This window comes from Ambystoma mexicanum, chromosome 11 (assembly GCF_040938575.1).
Source record: "Ambystoma mexicanum isolate Mex_15411 chromosome 11, UKY_AmexF1_1, whole genome shotgun sequence".
Taxonomy (NCBI): Eukaryota; Metazoa; Chordata; class Amphibia; order Caudata; family Ambystomatidae; genus Ambystoma; species Ambystoma mexicanum.
Window position 1 is genome coordinate 25454624 of NC_090934.1, and position 19519 is coordinate 25474142.

Genomic DNA, 19519 nt, shown 5'->3' on the forward strand with positions numbered 1-19519 from the left:
GCGCTAGTCTAAGTTGAGAGCCTGTATGCCTACCAAAGAATCAAGGCTCTCGGGAGTATTAAGGGACATGAAGGTTGGACCTAAAAACTGTTCAATGATCCTGGATGGGATTTGAACATTTATCAACATCTGAGGTGATACAAAAACAAACCTTTCCAAGGGGGACGAGAACTGTACAGAGAATGTTTGTGTCTACAAGAAGGCTGTGATCTGTCCTAACTTAGGGGAACTTTGAGACTGAACTAACCTACAAGTTGGACCAGTCGGAAGCCCAGACATGGGCTATTGCTTGGGCCTCCTTGCTTTCCTTTCAGACGTTCTAAAGTGGTAGGACCAGTTGGCTAGGATTTGGATTCCAGACTATTTCTTTTGAACTTTGTCAAACGCGCTTTTTGTTTTATAAGTTGGGGAACTTCCCTCATAGCAATAGGGCCCGATAGGCATTTTTCTATTTGACTACACCGTTGTATTATGACCCGCTGTAGTCCTTCTGGTTCACCACAATAGTGGAACTTGATTTCCTTGAGTCTAGCATGGAAATATGAGGAAATGGACTGTTCACTAGGATAACCAGCCCCCTCCATTTCACTTATTTTGCTTGCAGAGTAAAAGCTGCCGAAACATGTGAGACTGGGCAAATCAGCCAATATAATATCAAACCAACACATGCATAAAGTCTGCATCACTTAATTGCCACTTGTGTTCAAGCCAGCAATGGTCCCGGTGACAAAACTGTACCCAGGTGAAACCGAGCAGAAGCCTATTCTTGGAAAACCACCAGCTTTATAAACTGGGTCTTTGGCCTGAAGAGTGCTCTGTCTGAGGTGGATTCAATGGGAACCGCTCCATAGCCCTGGGGGTTCAGTGCCATAATAAATATGGTGTTACTGATTGGTGCAGCTCTTTAGCGTTGTGCCATTTCTTCGGACACTCTGCTACTTTGGGCAGATGCCAGTGTCTGTGGAGATGACTGTGTAGCTCTTCTATCAAGATGGATTTCGATTCCCTCATCTGAGAGAACCTTGCGCTTATTCCAGAATAGGTTTTGGACACTAGGCATAGGTAATGCTGAGGCTAGAGCGCCCACGATACATGGTTTTAGAGGATGTGCTTTAATGGAAAGATTTTGTTAACGTTGCCAATGATCCCTAGATTGTCTGGCTGGGCCTCAGACAGACTTCGATGGACTTGCTTGTTAATGTGGATGTACTCTTTGAAAGTACATATCGCGCTGTTCTTCCTCAACCCAGCCATTGGGTCGGATTTGACTTGTATTTCCATGGATTTACCTTGAGGGTAATGTTTGGCATAGTGGGAGATGAATAGACCAGCTTAGAGAAGCTCTAACCTCTAAGCTGAGCCAACACAAACGTATAATGTATTGATAGCGACAGATTTCACAGTCAGCCCAGTGGGATTATCCAAATTCGTATTTTTAGGAATATAATCTGAGGGTGCTGAATTGCCTTTGGTTCACAAGCTGGCATCCTTGGTAAGCAGCCCAGGTGGTTTCAGCGTTTGCCTATGAATTCATGCAGACCTCACTGGGCATATGCCTTATTAATGTAATGTCAGAAGCTGGATCAGAATTTGGACCCCTGCATGCCTCAGATTTTCGCAATTTACTTCCTATTTTATTTTAAGGATGTAGGCTTGGGACAGCTAGCCGCTCTTAGGTGAGTGGCTGCTATGACAGACTGTTCAAGCCTCATGTATGCATTCTGAGCCAAGCCTTTCATATGGTGAACTGTGCCTTGTCCTATGTGGTGGACACTTGACAGTTAAGAAGCCTGAGGTGATGGGATTCAGCCATTACAGGTTTTTTTAAGCAGTTACTAGCTTAATATGGGACGGACCATGTAAATAAGGCTCTGGAGAGTCTCAAATTAATGATCTGTTAAGGGAAAACAGCTGCAAAATAAAGGGGCCCATATTATATTGTAGACTTTCACATTCCATTAGCACCCAGGATTGGCAAGAAACTAGGCTTCTTTACCTCTTTGATGCCGCTCTGGTTGCAAGCACTGTTCTCCCAGTACTCGTTGCAGTTCTGTGCCCTACATATTTAGTTTCAGGCACGTCTGCGCTGCACCAGGGTAAATGCCTGTGACTCCCTGCGCCTCGTATTTTGAAATTGCATTTTGTTCATCGATTGCTGCTAGATATTCGTTCCTAGGTTAGGATATTCTGTTGCCTTGATCAGTTAAATTGTTAGAGCTGCTTACATATAGGCATATTCAATTTGCACGTTTCTAGAAATTTCAAATGGAATTTATTAGCATTTTTAAATAATTTGCACTGACTTATAACTTGCCATACAGTGATTTTCAGCAAGAAACAAGCCTTCTTTTTCTCACACTGTTGCCGTTCTGTTTGAGAGCACTGAGTCTACATCTCCCAGTACTCTTTGCAGTTCTGTGCCTTACATATTTAGTTTCAGGCCCGTCAGCGCTCGTGCGTCGGGGACCGGCAGGTCCACATTGGGAGAAGTTTCATCTCTCCGGTTAGTGGAATGATCGGTGCGGCCGTTAAGGAAGGAGGTGTCTGTAAAGGTAGCGCTGTATGCGACAGATATACTTTTGAGCTGCAATAATACTGCTGTTTAACAGCTACAATATGCCTCATTGCTGGATAGGATTGCCCCTAATAAGCGCGAGTGTTAGGGATTCTCCTAACCAGCAGAAGTGGTTTACCCCGGAACTTGCTCAGCTCAAACAAAAGAAAAGGAAGGTCGAACATATTTGGCTTAAAGACAAAGTCCCAAAGAATTAAGAGGAATGGAAACCTAGGGAGAAAGATTATAAAAGCAAGATCTTAGTAGTTAAACAATCATTATGAGCTGATAAACGGGGTAATGAAACTAAAGAACTCTTTAAACTGTTCAGAACTTGGTAAAGGTCCTGACTCAATCCTAATGAAGATGACTGCACAATGGTTCAAAAAGCGTGTGCGGACAACTGTACTTGCCCAAGCAAAAATATGCAACAAGCTGGATAAATTTGAATATACTGGAAGTATGCAACAAACGGAAGTCGACCCATCCTATTTAGAATTGAAGGAGCAGTTGTTCATAACCTATAGGTTATGGACATTTTGAGGACCATGCATCCCACTAGTTTTCTGGGTGATCTACTGCCATGAAATTCAAAGGTCATCCTTGAACATTGCGGTATCTTTGCTTAATTCTTACGCAGGTTTATTAATGCCTCATTCACCCATTGTTCTATACCCGGAAGTATTAATTATGTTGTGTTCCAAAAGAAGCAGGAGGTTAGATCCTAAGGATGCCTCTAATTTGAGGCCCATAACCAACACCAAAAAGTGTTGATCAGGTGGCTACCATGCAAATTCAGTCTTACATGGAAGTGGTAGGTGTTCTGAATAATAAACAGTCCTCTTTTCGGCATGCCCGTGGTGAGGAAAGCACGCTTGTCGATCTCCAAACCCAGATGTTAACAGTCCTGGGAAGTAGATCGGGGCTGCTGGTTTTGCTTTCGATCTCCTGGACCATAATAAATTGCTGGACAGATTAGCTGATATTGGGGGCTTTTCTAAGTAAGCAGTGACATGGATGAAGTAATTTCTTGAGGGGCAAAGGTCTAGGGTTCATTGGGGAGATGCCTCGTCTGACGCTTAACCCATTATCTGCGTGGTCTTCACTCTTAAACATTTATATCCAGCCACTGTGCATGGAATTAGAGAGATCGGGGGGTGGGTGGGTGTTATTCTTTGCTATTATGCAGATGATTTTCAGCTTACCTTGGAACTCCGTGGAAAATATGCCGATCAGGAGAGGCTAATTAAAATCTACATGGCCATCAAAAACTGGATGCCCATTAATTGGTTGTGCCTAAAGGCTAGTAAAACTGAGCTCATGGTATGTGGGTCCAAGCTTGCTCGAGTTTAGGACAGGGAATTTTCTAGTTTGTTTTGATGGAGGTCTTGTTCTTTTAGCTGGGGAAGGTTAAAACCCTTGGCACCTTTATGGAGGCTACGCTCAATGCGGATGCCCACGTGGAATACAAAGTCAGTCCTGAGATTGATTGGTTCTATGATCATGAGGGAAAATCGTGCAAAACGCTGAGAACCATTCTTTTACCTCGACTCTTGCAATTCCATGCTAGGGGGAGCGAGCAAGGATTGCATTTACAAACTCAAAAACGAAGCATGTAGAGACTCAGTAACTGTGGCCCGCAGAGCGCTTCATTGGCTCCTGGTGGCAGCCAGAAATCTCTTTAAGATGTTGTCATTGGGACACATGTCTTTTTTGGTCCGCAACCTAAAGGAGAAATTGTGAGATCTACAGACCCAGTAGGAACCTGCGCTCAACAGAGGCATGTACCCTTCCCCAGCATGGGGTCTGGCATGGATTCACATGCTCATGAATATTCCCCGTCGTCAGGCTGGGAATCCTCGGTAAAGAAAAAAAAACAGTATCAGTTTCATTTCTGATCTGTCTTTCGTAGTAATAACCAATCACTGGTCTCTGCGTCATACTGACCACAGCCAATGACTGCCCTCTACCTAAGCACCGCCTCTGGCAGCCATCTTCAGATTTTTACCGCACGTTCATGTGTTGGGATCCTCGTGCTATTGCTCTCGAGCGTTAGTGCTATTTTTTCACGTTTTTTCTCAAAAACTTCGGTTTTTTTGGTCAAAAGAGCCTCAAGCTCCACCGACTCTCCATCCGATCAACGGGGACCTGTGTCGGATTCGTCTGCGCCCCTCAAGGGTGAAGATTTCGTCGAGCTACGCTTTTGGAGGACTCCAGAAGTTTCTCAGGCCCGGACATGGCCCAGGAGAAGGGAAGCTCGACGCCCGGAAAGCTGTTCAGGATCTGCCCTCAATGCCGGCTGCAGAACGTCTTTAAGGAGGACGAACACTCCTTTTGTCTCTACTGCTTACATGAGGACAAGACGCACGTGGAGAAGGACTGTGCGTTTTGCGGCAACATGTCGGAGCGGACCATGAAGGACCGCCATCAATGTCTCGCCAACTGGCTGGAAGGGAAGAGCCCGTCAGGCGAGAAGAAGAGGAAGAAATCCGAGCAGTCTTCTAAGACCTTTGAGGACGCCCCGGCGACGGGGGTCCAACACAAGGCCAAGCACCACGAGTCCGCTGGCACCAGGAGCGCCGAACGGTCGGGCTCTACGGGCGCCAGGCAGGGCGCACCCTCCCCGGCACCTTCAGCCACGAGCCAACGCTCTGGGTCGGGTAAGAGGAAGGGCGAGCACCCGGCGAAGCTCCTGGAGAGGCCCCGGTCGAGCTCGAAGGCCCCATCGGAGGGGGAGCGAGGCAGTGTCCCCCCCTCAAGGATAAGGCGGTGAGCGCACCTAAGGTGGTGAAGGCCTTAATCCATCCGGCCAAGCCCTCTATCGATACTGTCGCGGCGGCCCTGGCTCAGCCTGTGGAGGCTACACCAGTGGTGGCGACCTCGGGGCTCAGTCTCCCTGCCACCTCGGAGGGAGTCCTCTTTTGTGCCCATCGATAGGACCCCCGTGAAACCCCCGGCGGGGAAGAAAAAGGGGGGGCAGGGCGTCGTCGTAGATTCGGCCTCAACCTCAGAGGAAGAGCTGATTGAGGTCTTAAGCCACGGCCTTGGCGTAGAAGAAGACCGGGCCGTCGGGATGGATCCCGACGCAGGTGACGACGACATCGTCGAGGGTGCCGACGGGGCCCCTGATCGCCCGTCGGATTCCCCTCTGCCAGTGCCGCAAGACAACTCGGCGGCCATTTTGTTGGCTATACAGTCCTTCTGTTCAGAGATAAGGACGAGACTACCGTTGCCGACGGAGGAACCTCTCCCGTCGGGGGATCCTGAACCGGGACCTTCTGGTGCTCCCCCGCCCAAGAAAAGGATTCACCCTCCACCTCCTTTTCAGCCGTCGCGCCCCGTCCAGCCCTCCTCCCCGTCCACCCGAGGGGATGATACGGGGACTGACACGGCAGTGACGGGTACGGACGACGAGGTATACGACGAGGATCTACCGTCGTCACCTCCCACCAGGGCTTCTCCGCCCGACGAGATTGGATCGTTCCACTCCATGATCGCCAGGGCATCCAAGCTTTTCCAACTCTGCCCTGAGGAGAAGAAAAAGGAAGGATTCCTTTATCAACGGCGCGAGGCCAAGAGGAAGACGGTCCTCGCGGTGCCTCTACTGGACGACATTTGGGATGAGGGCCTCGCCCTCCGCAAGAAACCTTCCACGACGCCAGCTAGAAGAGACCGGTACGAGAAGAAGTACCGGGTCCCAGACGCGGCCCCCCTGTGCCTCCGGGCGCAACCTACCCCGGACTCCGTCGTCTCCGCGGCGGCCAGGAAGAAAGCGGGGGGGGGGGGGTGCAGCCTCCACATCGACTTCCCCACCGGACGGCGAGGGAAAGAAATTGGACGCTATGGGACGCAGGGTCATCTCGTCTGCAGCGACGACGATTAAAGCGGCCAACGCCTTGGCTATCGTGGCCCGCTACGACAGGGAGCTATGGTACAAACTGGCTCCCCTGCTGGACTTCCTACCGGACGACAAGAGGGCGGATGCCCTGGAGATCCTACAGGAAGGCGAGGTGGCGTCGGACCACGCCATCACTATTGCGACGGACATCGCCGACACTGGGTTTCGCCAGTTGGGCAACGGCGTGTGCCTTAGGCGGCGTGGATGGCTCAAGGCTACGGACTTCCGTCAAGACGTACAGACCAGAGTCCTGGACATGCCGTTCGATGGGAACAACCTGTTTGGGAAAACAGTGGATGATTCCCTTCAGGCCATTAAAGCGGACACTGAGACGGCCCGGGCCCTTGGGGTTTTGCAGCAACGACGGACGCCCTTTCGGAGCAGCGGAGGCAAGGGCGCCTCCAAAGGTTCCGGCGGCGGTTTCTCCACCTACCGTCAAGCGGCCCGCTCGTCTTCTCAGGAGGACTACAGAGGACGAGGCAGGTCTGGCGGACCCCGCCGTCGTTGCCAAGGAGGTCAAGGCGGCAAAGCCTCGTCGAAACAGGATTGAACCGGCCGTGGGGTCGGGCCCCCACCGAAGCACCCCGGTGGGAGGCCGGCTGGCGAGCTTCAGCGTGTGGGAGTCCATCTCCACCGACCGTTGGGTGCTGGACGCCTTAGCCCGGGGCCACGCGCTCGAGTTTCAAAGAAGGTGCCCGCGCGTCCCCCCGTGGCCAGGAAAGAGCTTCACGTCCCTCAGCTTCTCCTGGAGGTAAAGGCGATGCTCAGGAAGGGCGTCATCGAACTCGTCCCAAAGAGGCTTCGGGGCTCCGGAGTTTACTCGAGATACTTCCTCGTGAAGAAGAAGACGGGAGGATGGCGCCCCATCCTAGACCTGCGACGTCTGAACAAGTTCATCAAGGAGCAGAAGTTCCGGATGGTCACCCTCCAGCACGTCCTGGGGCAGCTGGAGGAAGGAGACTTCCTGTCGTCGTTGGATTTGGAGGATGCCTACTTCCATATTCCCATCCTAAAGGGGCACCGAAAATTCCTCAGGTTTGTGGTCCAAGGGCGTCACTACCAGTTCAAAGCCCTCCCCTTCGGACTACGGTCGGCACCCAGGGTATTCACCAAGTGCCTTGCACCGGTGGCGGTGCAGCTGCGCCGCGAGGGGATCCACGTCTACCCCTACCTGGACGACTGGCTCATCCGAGCCAAGACGAGGGAGCTCGCCGTGGAGCACACGGCAAGGACCGTCCAACTTCTCACGGACCTGGGATTCTCCGTGAACTACGCCAAGTCCCACCTGGTACCCGCACAAAACGCACTGTTTCTGGGAGCGAAGCTCGACAGTGTCCCTTCTGGCTTCCCCGTCGGAGGAAAGGACCAGGTCTATCCTGGGCAAGGTACAGCGGATGTTGGTTTCCGACGCGGCCAAGGTGAGGTCCATCAAGTCCCTCCTCGGAATGATGTCTTCTTGCATCTACCTCATTCCCATGTGCAGGCTCCGGATGCGCCCGTTGCAGGAGTTCCTGGACGCGCGCTGGATCCAAACGACGGGCGGCTTCGAGGAGACGATCACACTCGACGAGAGTTTCCGCCGAGCGGTCCGGTGGTGGGGCAACCGCGCGCATCTGACGGCGGGCATGGACTTCCAGACCCCACACCACCAGGAGACAGTGACCACGGATGCCTCCCTGGAAGGGTGGGGAGCGCACACCGAAAATCTGCACGCGAGAGGCCTTTGGCTCCCGACGGAGAAGTTCCTCCATATCAACGTCCTGGAGCTCTGTGCAGTGTTCTGGGCCCTCAGGTCCTTCCTTCCGTCCCTCAAGGGCAAGGTGGTGAGGATCTTCACAACACCACCACCATGTTTTACATCAGGAAACAGGGCGGAACCAGGTCTCCAGCGCTGTCCAAGGAGGCGCAGGACCTGTGGCATTGGGCCGTCGCCCAAAGGATGTTTCTGGTGCAGTTTCATCTGACAGGGATAAAAACACCATCGCCGACTCACTCAGCAGGTAGCTGCGCTCGTGCCACGAGTGGGAACTACGGCAGGATCTAGTGGATCGCCTCTTCCGACGGTGGGGCACACCCCAGATCGACCTGTTCGCGACGGCGACGAACTCCAAGTGCCGGAGGTTCGCCAGCAGGTTTCCCCAGGCGAGGAGCATGGGCGATGCCTTCTCGTTCCCCTGGGAGGGCCTGTTCCTCTACGCGTTCCCTCCTTTGCCACTGCTAATCCGGCTCGTCAACCAGCTCAAGAGGTCACGGTGCAGGATGATCCTCGTCGCACCTGCTTGGCCGAGGCAGATATGGTTCCCGGACCTTCTGGACTTGTCAGCGTCCCCGCCAATCAAGCTGCCGGTGGACGCGGATCTACTCTCCAGGGAAGGAGGCGCCATCCTCCACCACGACCCGAAATCGCTGAACTTGCAGGCCTGGCTCCTGCAGCGCTAGAGTTTGGAGGATACGACATACCGGCCGACTGCAGAGAGGTTCTTGCAAAGGCCAGGGCGTCCTCGACTCTTAAATGTTACGGACACAAATGGAAGAGGTTCTCTGTCTGGTGCCACGCACAGAAGATTAACCCTCTACGGATTACGGCTCCCCAGGTACTGCCGTACCTGCTGACGCTGGCCAAAGCTGGACTGGCACACGCGTCCATCAAGATTCATCTTGCTGCGATCTCCCGATACACCAGAACCACGGGCCGGACGTCCTTGTGGTCTCATCGTCTGGTGAAAGAGTTCATGAAGGGACTGTTCAGATCGTTCCCGCCGGTGAAGGCGCCGGCCCCGGCGTGGGAGCTCAACGTGGTGCTGACCAAGCTCATGGGACCTCCGTTCGAGCCTCTGCACTCGGCCCCGTTGAAGTTTCTGTCGTGGAAAACAGCATTTCTTGTGGCCATCACCTCCGCACGACGGGTGGGAGAGATCCAGGCCCTTTCCTGCAAGGCCCCGTACTTGACTTTTCACGACACAAGGGTAGTGCTCAGGACGCACCCCTCCTTCATGCCCAAGGTACCGTCGGACTTCCATCTCAACGAACCCTTGGTGTTGCCTGTGTTCTTCCCGTCGCCTTCGTCGCCGGCTGAGAGGACTTTGCACTCGCTGGATGTGGCTAGAGCGCTGAAGTTCTACATGGACCGCACGAAGTGTTTTCGGAAGACGTCACAACTCTTTGTGAACTTTGGACCTGTCAATCAGGGGAAGGCTCTCTCGAAGGCTTCCATTTCCAGATGGCTCTCCGGCTGTATCATGTACTGTCATCGGTTGGCAAACCGACCGCTGCCTGGCCGTCCGAGAGACCATTCCACCAGAGCGATCGCAGCTACCACGGCGTTCCTTTCTGGTGTGCCCCTGCTGGACATATGCAGGGCTGCTACGTGGAGGTCGGCGCACACCTTCACGAAATTCTACTGCGTCGATCGGGATTCCAGGGAGGAGTCCAGGGTCGGCCAAGCAGTGCTGCGCAACCTGTTCGCCTGAGGTGAGCCTGGTGAGGAGGTAAGATTGCTTGATGTTGAGTTTGATGTAATGCTTAATGTTGAGCCTTTGCCACCTCCCGTGGTTGTGCATGTGTGTACTGCTATGTATTCTTTATTCATGAGCATGTGAATCCATGCCAGACCCCATGCTGGAGAAGTTGCAAGTTACTTACCTGTAACTGTTGTTCTCCAGCATGGGTCTGGCATGAATTCACATGCGAACCCTCCCGCCTACCCCTCTGCGGCTCTTCACTTGGTCATACTGCCACTTCACGTGCTTCCAAATCTGAAGATGGCTGCCAGAGGCGGTGCTTAGGTAGAGGGCAGTCATTGGCTGTGGTCAGTATGACGCAGAGACCAGTGATTGGTTATTACTACGAAAGACAGATCAGAAACTAAACTGATACTGTTTTTTTTTTTCTTTACCGAGGATTCCCAGCCTGACGACGGGGAATATTCATGAGCATGTGAATCCATGCTGGAGAACAACAGTTACAGGTAAGTAACTTGTTCCTTAGGGTCAACCGATTTTAAGAGTCGGGGGAAATGGTAGTTCCTTCCCTGTTCAGGTAGCGCAGGCCTGGAATTGGCTCCCTGAATCAAGCAAGAAGGGAAATCACTCCATTTTCTTTAGGAACCTCCTTAAGACCAGGTTGTTTGCTTAGGATTGATTGTAGCGTATTTGCTTTGTATTCTTGTCTGTCTCAGCGCCTGGATGCCTGAGGGCTTCGGTGTTTTATAAACAGAGTGGCTTGCTGGTACGTCAATTTGTGTGTTGGGGAGAATTCTCATTTTATGGCTAATTTCCCTCACCTAGTGAGTACCCCAGCAGCTTTTCTGGAGTTATTTTTTTCCGCTTGGTAAGTGAGCTTTTCCCCCACTCTTAACCATGTTTTACCATCTGTATTTCATCTGTTTTTGTGATTGTGGACTCTCGAGTACACCACTTCAGTAGCCCCCTTCTTTTGTGTTACACAGCACCTTCAGTGAAGTGACACAGGGTTGTCTTTTAGACTTCCCATCAACTCGATTTCTGAGGCTGACTACTGTCCCCCAGAAAAGGGTAAAGTTACCATTAACTTTACTTAGTCATTTTACCACAGATCCAGTACACCCCATCTTACATGGAGTACTGGAAAGGGTTATTCCGTATCCCTTTTTATCTGTACCTCCCAGAGCATTGTTTCACTCTTTTAACGTTTAGACTTGGCTGGTGACAGTGGTATCTACCCTAACTTTTCTACCACGATTCTACTATATAAACATGGTATTGTTTTAGGCTATTATGTTAGCCTCGAACTTAAACCTGCTTGACCAAATACGTTTTCTTTTGGCTCCAGTCTGGTTTATTTGCCATTTCTTTTTGTTAAAGTCCTTCTGGTGTTTTACTTTGCGCGGCAAACCAGGTTGACATCCTTTGTTCACTGTCTTTTGGCAGGCTTCTGCCAAGAAGCCCTCCTCTAGGCACCTGGGTGTCTAGGTGGGCTGAACGTGAGGGAGGGGGGTGTAGTCACCCCCTGCACAGGGTATCCTAGGAAACCCAAGTCGCACTTCGCCTTGATTGGCTGAGGTGGTTGTCCGGGCTGGACACCCACCCCCCCCCCCTTGCTGCGTGACTGTGTGAATGGGGGATTTTTGCATAAAAGGCAGGTCTCATGGGCTAGAAGTCAGTCACCACTGGAACTACAAGGAACCGAAGAGAAGCGGAGGAGAAGACTGCTGCAACTACCCCGTCCCGGTGAAGCCCTGCTGCAATCCTCAGCTATCTACCCTTCGATGACCAGAGAAGATCCAGTCCGGAGTCGTCTTCCCTTGAGCCTGGTGGGGATAACCAGCTCATCTTCCACAGCCAGAGGATACTCTTCTTGGTCGAAATCTCTGCACATTACTGTAGTGGTCAGGATAGCCATCTGAAGAGCCTCTCCTGTTTTTAAGGAGCACACCTTTTATTCAGTCGCTGCTGCTGGCCTCATCCCTGTGTGGTGCAGGTCCCTCCAGACGTCCTCGTTCACATCAAAGCTCCAGGAACCGTGGGTCTGCAAAAAACTACCAGGAACTGCCGTGGCACCAGCTTCATCGGATAAAGGTACTGTGTTCTGCTTGAAGAAGTAGGGTGAACCCCTTTTCTTCAGCTGCCAGGCTTGCCCTTGTTTTCCCTCCTTCTTATAACTTGCTTCCTCTGACAATATCGAAGTACTCCTGGCAAAGTTGAATCTTGAACTATCCGTTTGTGTGATCCTCGACAACGGGACCCTGGTTCCACTTGACACTGGCTCCAGCCTATTGACTCTTGAATTTCTGTCAGTGTTCTCTGATTCTGTCTGCCTTAACAAATGTATTGCCTATGATTTCTGCCCCCAACTCTCTCTGGTTAACTCATGTGCTAAGTGTGTTTTTGCCCCGTGAACATATTTCTTTAGCAAGACCAAACTGCCATTACTGTCAAAAAGTGATCAAGTGTATTCCCGGTAAAGTCTTTTGTTTCGCAACACCAGTCCGTTAAAACATAGGGTACTTAGCTTCAGTTAGAGTGTACCAAAGTGAATTGGTTGTAGTGTATTTTACGTGTGGTTTGAATTAATAGAAGTGTTGTGTTTATAACAAATGGTTTAAAAATAAATGTACTTTATATTTTTTTTACCTGAAACCTTGAGTCAGTGTTTGCTTGAGTCACAGTAATTGTGGTCCCTTTATGTAATCTCTGCTAGTGCTCATATACTCTTGAGATAAGCCTGGCTGCTCCGCTACTGCTACCACTTTAACATAGTAGTACAGGCTTGTACCAAAGGCAAAACTTGTATTGCCACCTGTAGTCTTAATTGTGGGTAGTGGTCCCTAAGGGCACTGCATAGGATTCTGCCTAACATTGTGCACTTCACTTTTAGGCAGTTTTTAAGATGATGTAACACTTTCTTTGAGTTGGTTAATTAGATTCCTTTTCAGTTAGTACTATTTGGTGTGGCGTAAGTGCCACCTATAAGTCGGTGTTACTTTGGAGTACAGCAAGGAGAAGGGATGTGGAGAGGGGCAAAGCTTGTCTGTTAAGTTATTTACCCCCAGGACTTTATTCATGCCCACTAGCCAGCCCTCTCTAAACCTTTCCCCCTTTAATCTTTGTGCATGATCAAGCGGTAATATTTGGCCTGTCAGTGTTATTTCTTTTTTTTCAATGTTCTTTATTGGTTTTTAGGTAACAGGTTCACCCACCATAGTCTTCCCCCTAGAATCCCCTGACCTCTCCCGCCCCCGCCTCTCCTGGCTCACGGCAGTTTGATTCAAGGTAATACACGTCTGTCCCTTCATTCTATTTCATATGATATTAGTTACATGGGCACTGTTCAGACAATGATGGGCTCTTTTTGTCTCTGGCGGGGTGGCGCCTGTCTGTGGGTTTTGGATCCATCTTCAAACTTTCCACCCTTTCTATATGCCATGCATGGATGTCACTTCTCGTTAGTCCAGTTGCGGCAGGTTGCTCTCCTACCCTTATGTCACCTTTAGAGTTTCTTCAGTTATTTATACATCCTGTTGTAAATCTGAGAGTACTGACGAGATGGGGGGCCAATAGTCAAACGGCCGGCTACTGGCCGGGAGTGTCGGAGCATATCGAGTTTCCTTTGCTCACATGTGGGCATAGTTTCTAGCCATTTAGTAAATATAGGTGCGTTATTTTTCCCCCCGGTCCTTGCCAGCAAGTACCTGACTGTCACTGTGGCCACCCCAGTAGCTTTTTCTCGGTGCAGGACCCCTCTCTGTGCTAGGAGTCAGATCTCTGGTGTGTATATATCCGACTTGTCGGCAGCATTTCGGTCATTGCCTCCTCAATCTTCCTCCAGAAGGTCCTGGTTAATGGACATGTCCAGGCTACATAATCTGCTGCGCCCGTGCCACACCTTCAACATGAGGGGTATCTCTTCGGGAAAAATCTGCTCAATTTGAGTGGGCATTAGTAGATTTGGTGTAGGAACCGGCAATTCAGACACTTTGCGTCTGCATGCAAACAATTTTCCAGTGATCCTCACTCAACGGCATTCCCTCCCAGGTGTTTCTATGGGACTGTGCCTTCTGTCTTCCCACCCCATATCAACCTGTAGATAGTTGAAACTAGTTTCTTAGTAAATAATGGATTAATTGCATATTGTTGAGCTGGGTGAGGGGAAATTGGCCCATTTAGTTTTCATTATCTCCCTAATCCTAAAGTATAGAAGCATAGTCACTACATTGCGTTCCCCTTCATTCGTAGCTGTCCCATGTAATAAATTGCCCTCCTTGTACTATGTCTCCCAGTGTCAAAGTGTACCTGGAAAGATCCTTCATGTAAGAGGGATCCCACATACTTTGTAAATCGGGAGGTCAGGGAGGTAGCAGGACTCTATCCCCAGGACTCGGCCCACTCGTTGCCAGGCCCTACATGTCACAGCTAGGGGTTGGATCTCGCACTGGAGTGTCCACCCATATTGCCCCAGATCATTCCCAATAGGTTGTTTGGGCTTACGTTTGCCTTAGCTAGGAGGTGTGGGGGTTGTCAGTGTTTCTAAACGGTGTGCAGTGTTACTGGCTTATTTGCAAAACTGTTCACTTATTCAATGCTGGTTAGTTTTTGTTTAGTGCTGGCCCTTCCCAGAGGGTATCGGAGTGCCTGCCTTGGTTCAAATATTGAAAAGGTGGCAGTTGAAAAAAGAAGCTACACAATGTTTTCAGGAAAGAATTGTAATATTAGGATGGACAAGTGAAGGCAGTGGAGGGCAGGGTTAAGTGTGGAGAAACTGGTATGTTTTGAGGCTCTTTCTGAAGGTGGTGATGGAGGATGTAGTGCATATGTGAAGAGGTGTAGGGTGTTCATGTCCTGGGTGCCCAGTGGCTTTTGTGTGCATGGGCGTTTGCAGAGTGGAATGTGTAGAAGGTGTTGGCTGGCTTGTTCTGTTTCTGTGGGCGATGGATTTGAGTTTGCCATGAAGGGAAGATGTCAAGGTGTATTGCTTTGTATGCGTGCAGGCAAATCTCTGGGGTATGGGAGCCAGCTGGAAGGGTCGAGTTTGAGAAAGTCGGTGGCCATCCAGTTAGGTTTTACTGGTGTGGCCTCATGAAGGGGATGACATTTTGGAACTGTCATCTGCGTATTGGTGGAAATGTACGTTTGCGAAGGGTCTGTCCAAGGGATTCAACATAAAGGTTGAAGAGGAGTGGAGCTAGGGAGGAGCATTTTGGGACACCATACTTGATGGGGCTGGGGTCTGATCACTAAGGGGGCATTGACCAAGTGTGCCCCATCAGTGAGGGAGGCAGTGAGCCAGTAGAGTACGGTGTCAGAGCTTCATCCTGTGGCCTAGAATGATGTGGTTGATGGCGTTGAAGGGTGCAGAGAGGTCTAGCATCAAGAGTAGTGCTGTGTCCTTTGTAATGCTATGGAGGTCATTGAGAATGTGAAGAGCAGCGGTCTCGGTGCTGTTTCCGAAAGCAGATTGGAAGTGGTTGAGTAGGTTGTCTGTAGTGATGTGTTGCAGTTGGGTGTTTACAAAGTGTTCCATGATTCTGGTGAGGTATGGTAGTATGGAGGCAGTAGTTTTCAGGGAGTGGTGTTTTTTTGTTTTTTGGGAGTGGTGTTTTTGTTTGTTTTTCGGGAGTGGTGGGATTTGTCCCGTGAGACAAGAGTTGATGATGTGGGTGGGGAGCTAGGGAGGTTTGCCAGGTTGGCACTGAGGGGGTTCATGAGGTAGAAGATCCAATATGTGAGTGTTTGGGAGTGGGAGGGCTGTACTCGTGTATTTTGGTGTTCAAGTTGTAAATGGGGGAGTTGCATACAGCAGTGGATGTGGCTTCCGAAGGTGTAGATGGTGGTTTATAGAGGGAGTTCACGATGTTGAATAGTTCTGGCGTATTGGAGTTAATTGGGAGCAATGGATAGTTTTGGCATTGCGTATGGCTGCTTCGTATTTGTTGTGGCAGTGTCTTGAGGGGCCCTCTGGGTTGAGGGGCCCTCTTGGTTGACGGGTCCTCTTGGTTGAGGGGCCCTCACTAGGCATCTGGCTGCTTGATGGAGAGGATGGAACTTCTTTTAATGGGACGTGAAATCTAGGATAATGGCAGACTTGGCGCAACTCCTTAAGCCTGCAGAAATGTCTGCAGTTCAGCATGCTTCGCATTTAGATAAATCTGTGAAGGTTAGCCATGCAGCACTTTTAGATGCATTTGATGAAGATTAGCCACACGTCACACTTGGACTGTGAAATTAACAATGCGTATCACCACATAGAATTGTGTAGATTAGCCAAGTAGGAAAACTTGAATAACCACTGTACTAACCACCTCGCTCCTTCCTCCAACACACCACCAAAAACTATTCACACCCACCCACTGGGCTAGCCAACCTATACACCAACACAAGTAAACCTGGACACTGGACCTAACCCATATGGATACAACCAGCCAGTGCGCACAACCTGAAATACCTTCCAATCTGCACATAAAACACACAATCCTACATAAACGGTCACATAGACAACCCCAGGCATTGGACCTTACATCTATGGATACAGTAAGCCAGTGCACATAACCAACAATCTGCAAGCCAACACAGACTCCAGTTTCTCCTGGTTCTTGACCTATCCCATCACTCTTCCAGGTTGAGTCAAAACCTAATTGCACTAGGCCTAGTTCCTCTTTCTGTGAAGAGGGGGCAGAGGGCATGGTTGGAGTTGGATTTATCTACATGTTAAATTTGCATGGGTTTCTTGGAGAACCAATACTTTTGGTGAAAGACATTTATTTACAAAGCTCTGAACCTACTCTAGCAAGCATGGTGTCGACATTGAGCTAACTGCTTGGATCCCATCTCCATTATTAAACCATCTTGCTTCTCAAAACAGGATTTCCAGCTATTCTGAGGATCCAGAATTTTCCACGCCAGAGGTTTACTGTGACCTTATTACATGTCAAATGCAGCCTTTGCGGGAAGGCTGGCTTCATTAGGTCCCATTGCACAGTTTTATTTGTCTATTACCTGTTTGATTCCTCATGAACCAGATCATTTAGGGCTGGCTATTAGGTGGTATTGTAGTCACCCAGCTATGAACTCTGCAACTTTTAAAGGCATTAGTATATTAACTTGGCAAACTCCCACATCATTCTTGGCCCTGGACGAGCCAGTAAAACCCAGCTGGATGCAGGGCTGGAAAGACTCATGCCTATCCTCTTGTACTTTTTTTCTCAACTATGGTACCTTTCAACACTGATCCTGTCCCCTCTGTCGGCTCTCACTTGATTGTTACACTTGCTGGCTCCTTGTAAGTTGCCTCCAGCTTTTCAGGGTCTGTAATTATGTGAAAAGGGGTGCAGCTACTGTCCACCCTGCTTAGTTTGACAGTGTCCCACTTGAGCTGTCATCCTATGTGAGCTGTGCCCAACTGTAACAGTGCTTCATTTCTTCACTACAGGTTGGAAGTCCAGGCCGATGTTCAGAAGGAGACTTACCACAAGGACTCAGTCAGCCTGGGTGCTGTGAGTGACAGTGCCAGCACTCGTGCAATGGCAGGCTCCATCATAAGCTCCTACAACCCACAGGACAGGTGAGCGCATGCTTGGATAACCTGAACTGTGTTGGGAGGTTGTGAGGGCAGAGGAAAGTAAAGGGGTGTGTTCATTGGGGTGCAGTATGACTTGAGGACAAGCTAGAGGTAGGACTAGTCTGCTTTGAAGCAGACCCCATGGTGGGGATGTAGGCGTAACAGTGACTAGGGTGCAGCTTGGATTCAAGTGGGCAGCGATTGTTTGCTTCACTGAGGCAATCATCGGAACCGGTGGGAGAATGTGCTGTCTGCATGATGGCGGTATGGTAAAGCAATGCACCACACTAGGCTACAGATGGTGGCTGTGCATTGGCATGTCGCTGCACACGCACAGGTCAGGTGGCAGAAGGTACTGTTGGCATGGTGATAGAGGAGGTATGGTATATCAACGTGCCTAGGCTACAGTTGGTGGCGCTCCACTAGCAGGACACTGCACACTCACAGGGCGGATATCTGAATGGATTAGCAGCATGAACAGTATCTGGGGTGTACACTGCCACCTCTGTGAAAATGTCAATTTTAAAAATAGCTGACCTTTCGCAGCATGTCTTATGCTAAGGAAACCTGCTGCTTTGGTTTTCCACCCCATGGGGCTGGCTTGCTCATCTGTATTTCATACCAACACCTTCTCTTTTTCCCCTCCCCAGAGATTGTAATAACATGGAGATTCAAGTGGATATTGAGGCCAAGCCCAGCCACTACCCACTGGTCAGCGGAAGCAGCACAGAAGATTCTCTGCATGTTCACCCCCATATCAGTGAGAAGGACGATGACCACCCTTACAAATTCCAAAGCTATACTGTTCTTGATGGTGTAGTCAGCCAAGCCTGCAACATTACTCTGGCACAGCCAGAGAGCCTGCGTAGTGACCTGGAGAGCTCAGACACACAGTCTGAGGATGTACCCGATCTCACCATGGACGAATGCGACTCCCCATACATTCACAGTGGGGTCGATCCGCAGATGCCAGCAGCTGGAGGCTTACACCTCCCTGGAGAGGACCCGTGCGAGGATGTAGCACTCTGTCTTGATCAAGTGGATTTGGATGTGTAGCCTGAGCTCAGTTGCTGCTCGCCTGTACAATGAAGCACATTTATAAAGCACTCGTCTCTCACTTTTGTCATTTATTTCAAATGATCTGATTCAGCAAATGTTGCCTCAACTGCACCAGCCTGTTTCCGATACACACTGGTCTGTGGGGTTTAGCTGGTAGGGGTTGGCAGGACATTACCCCGGATCAGCAGACGTCCTAATGTATTCCTTTCCACAGCTATGCACAGCGAACAGGACTGAAATAGACCACCCCCATCGCATGGGACCCAAACGTATGAAGCCCTTCCACAGGATGTGGGGTGGCTTGATGTGATTGCAAAGCATGAGTGGGGCGGGTTCTCCCTCGAATGTAAATTATGTGATTCAGCTATGTTGCCAATGAGACCAAAGTCCAGTTGCTTACAAGGGCACAATCTGTGGGAGGAAGGGGGGCTGTCGGTCTTGTCTTTGCACACCGTAACGCCTTTGGACATTTCTCTAGCTATTGCCCACGTGGGATTGCTCTAGAAGGTGGGGGAGGGTGGTCGTCTTGGAAGTCTAGACCCCACCTGCATTGTGCTTTTTGTGGATGGAAGAGATTGCTGCCACAAAAGGGTAGTTTGATACAGAATCTACATGTGTTTAGTGTATGTATGAGTGTACATATGTTTGTGTTATGTACATACCTGTGTTATGTACATACCTGTGTAAATTGTGTTTATGCAAACAATACTGAGGGCACCTTTACAATAAAGATTTTATGTTGGAATTTGTGGCGTCATCTGTGAGTAGAAAGCTGCGTCTTGTTCAAATGCTGAACATGTTTTCCTTATAGTGGTTTGCCCTCAAATTAACTATTTTGCAGTCTTGTTTTTAATACAGTACAAACTTTAATTACGTAATTGATGATCATACTCAAAGAAATTCAGATTTATATAGCACACCGAACCCGGGGGTATCTGGGCGCATTTGCAGAAGGTTACAGATTTGCATAAACAAGG

At 49.9% G+C, this 19519-nt stretch overlaps 1 protein-coding gene across 1 annotated transcript in view; it reads left to right on the forward strand.

Moving 5' to 3' along the window:
• RNF19B (ring finger protein 19B) overlaps positions 1 to 19287 on the forward strand; it is a 148738-nt gene extending 129451 nt beyond the window's left edge. Inside the window, exons 8-9 of the mRNA XM_069622449.1 lie at positions 17355 to 17486; positions 18134 to 19287. Coding sequence (XP_069478550.1) covers positions 17355 to 17486; positions 18134 to 18539 — 538 coding nt within the window. The 3' untranslated portion in view covers positions 18540 to 19287. The remainder of the gene's footprint in view (positions 1 to 17354; positions 17487 to 18133) is intronic.
• The last annotated feature ends 232 nt before the right edge of the window (positions 19288 to 19519 follow it).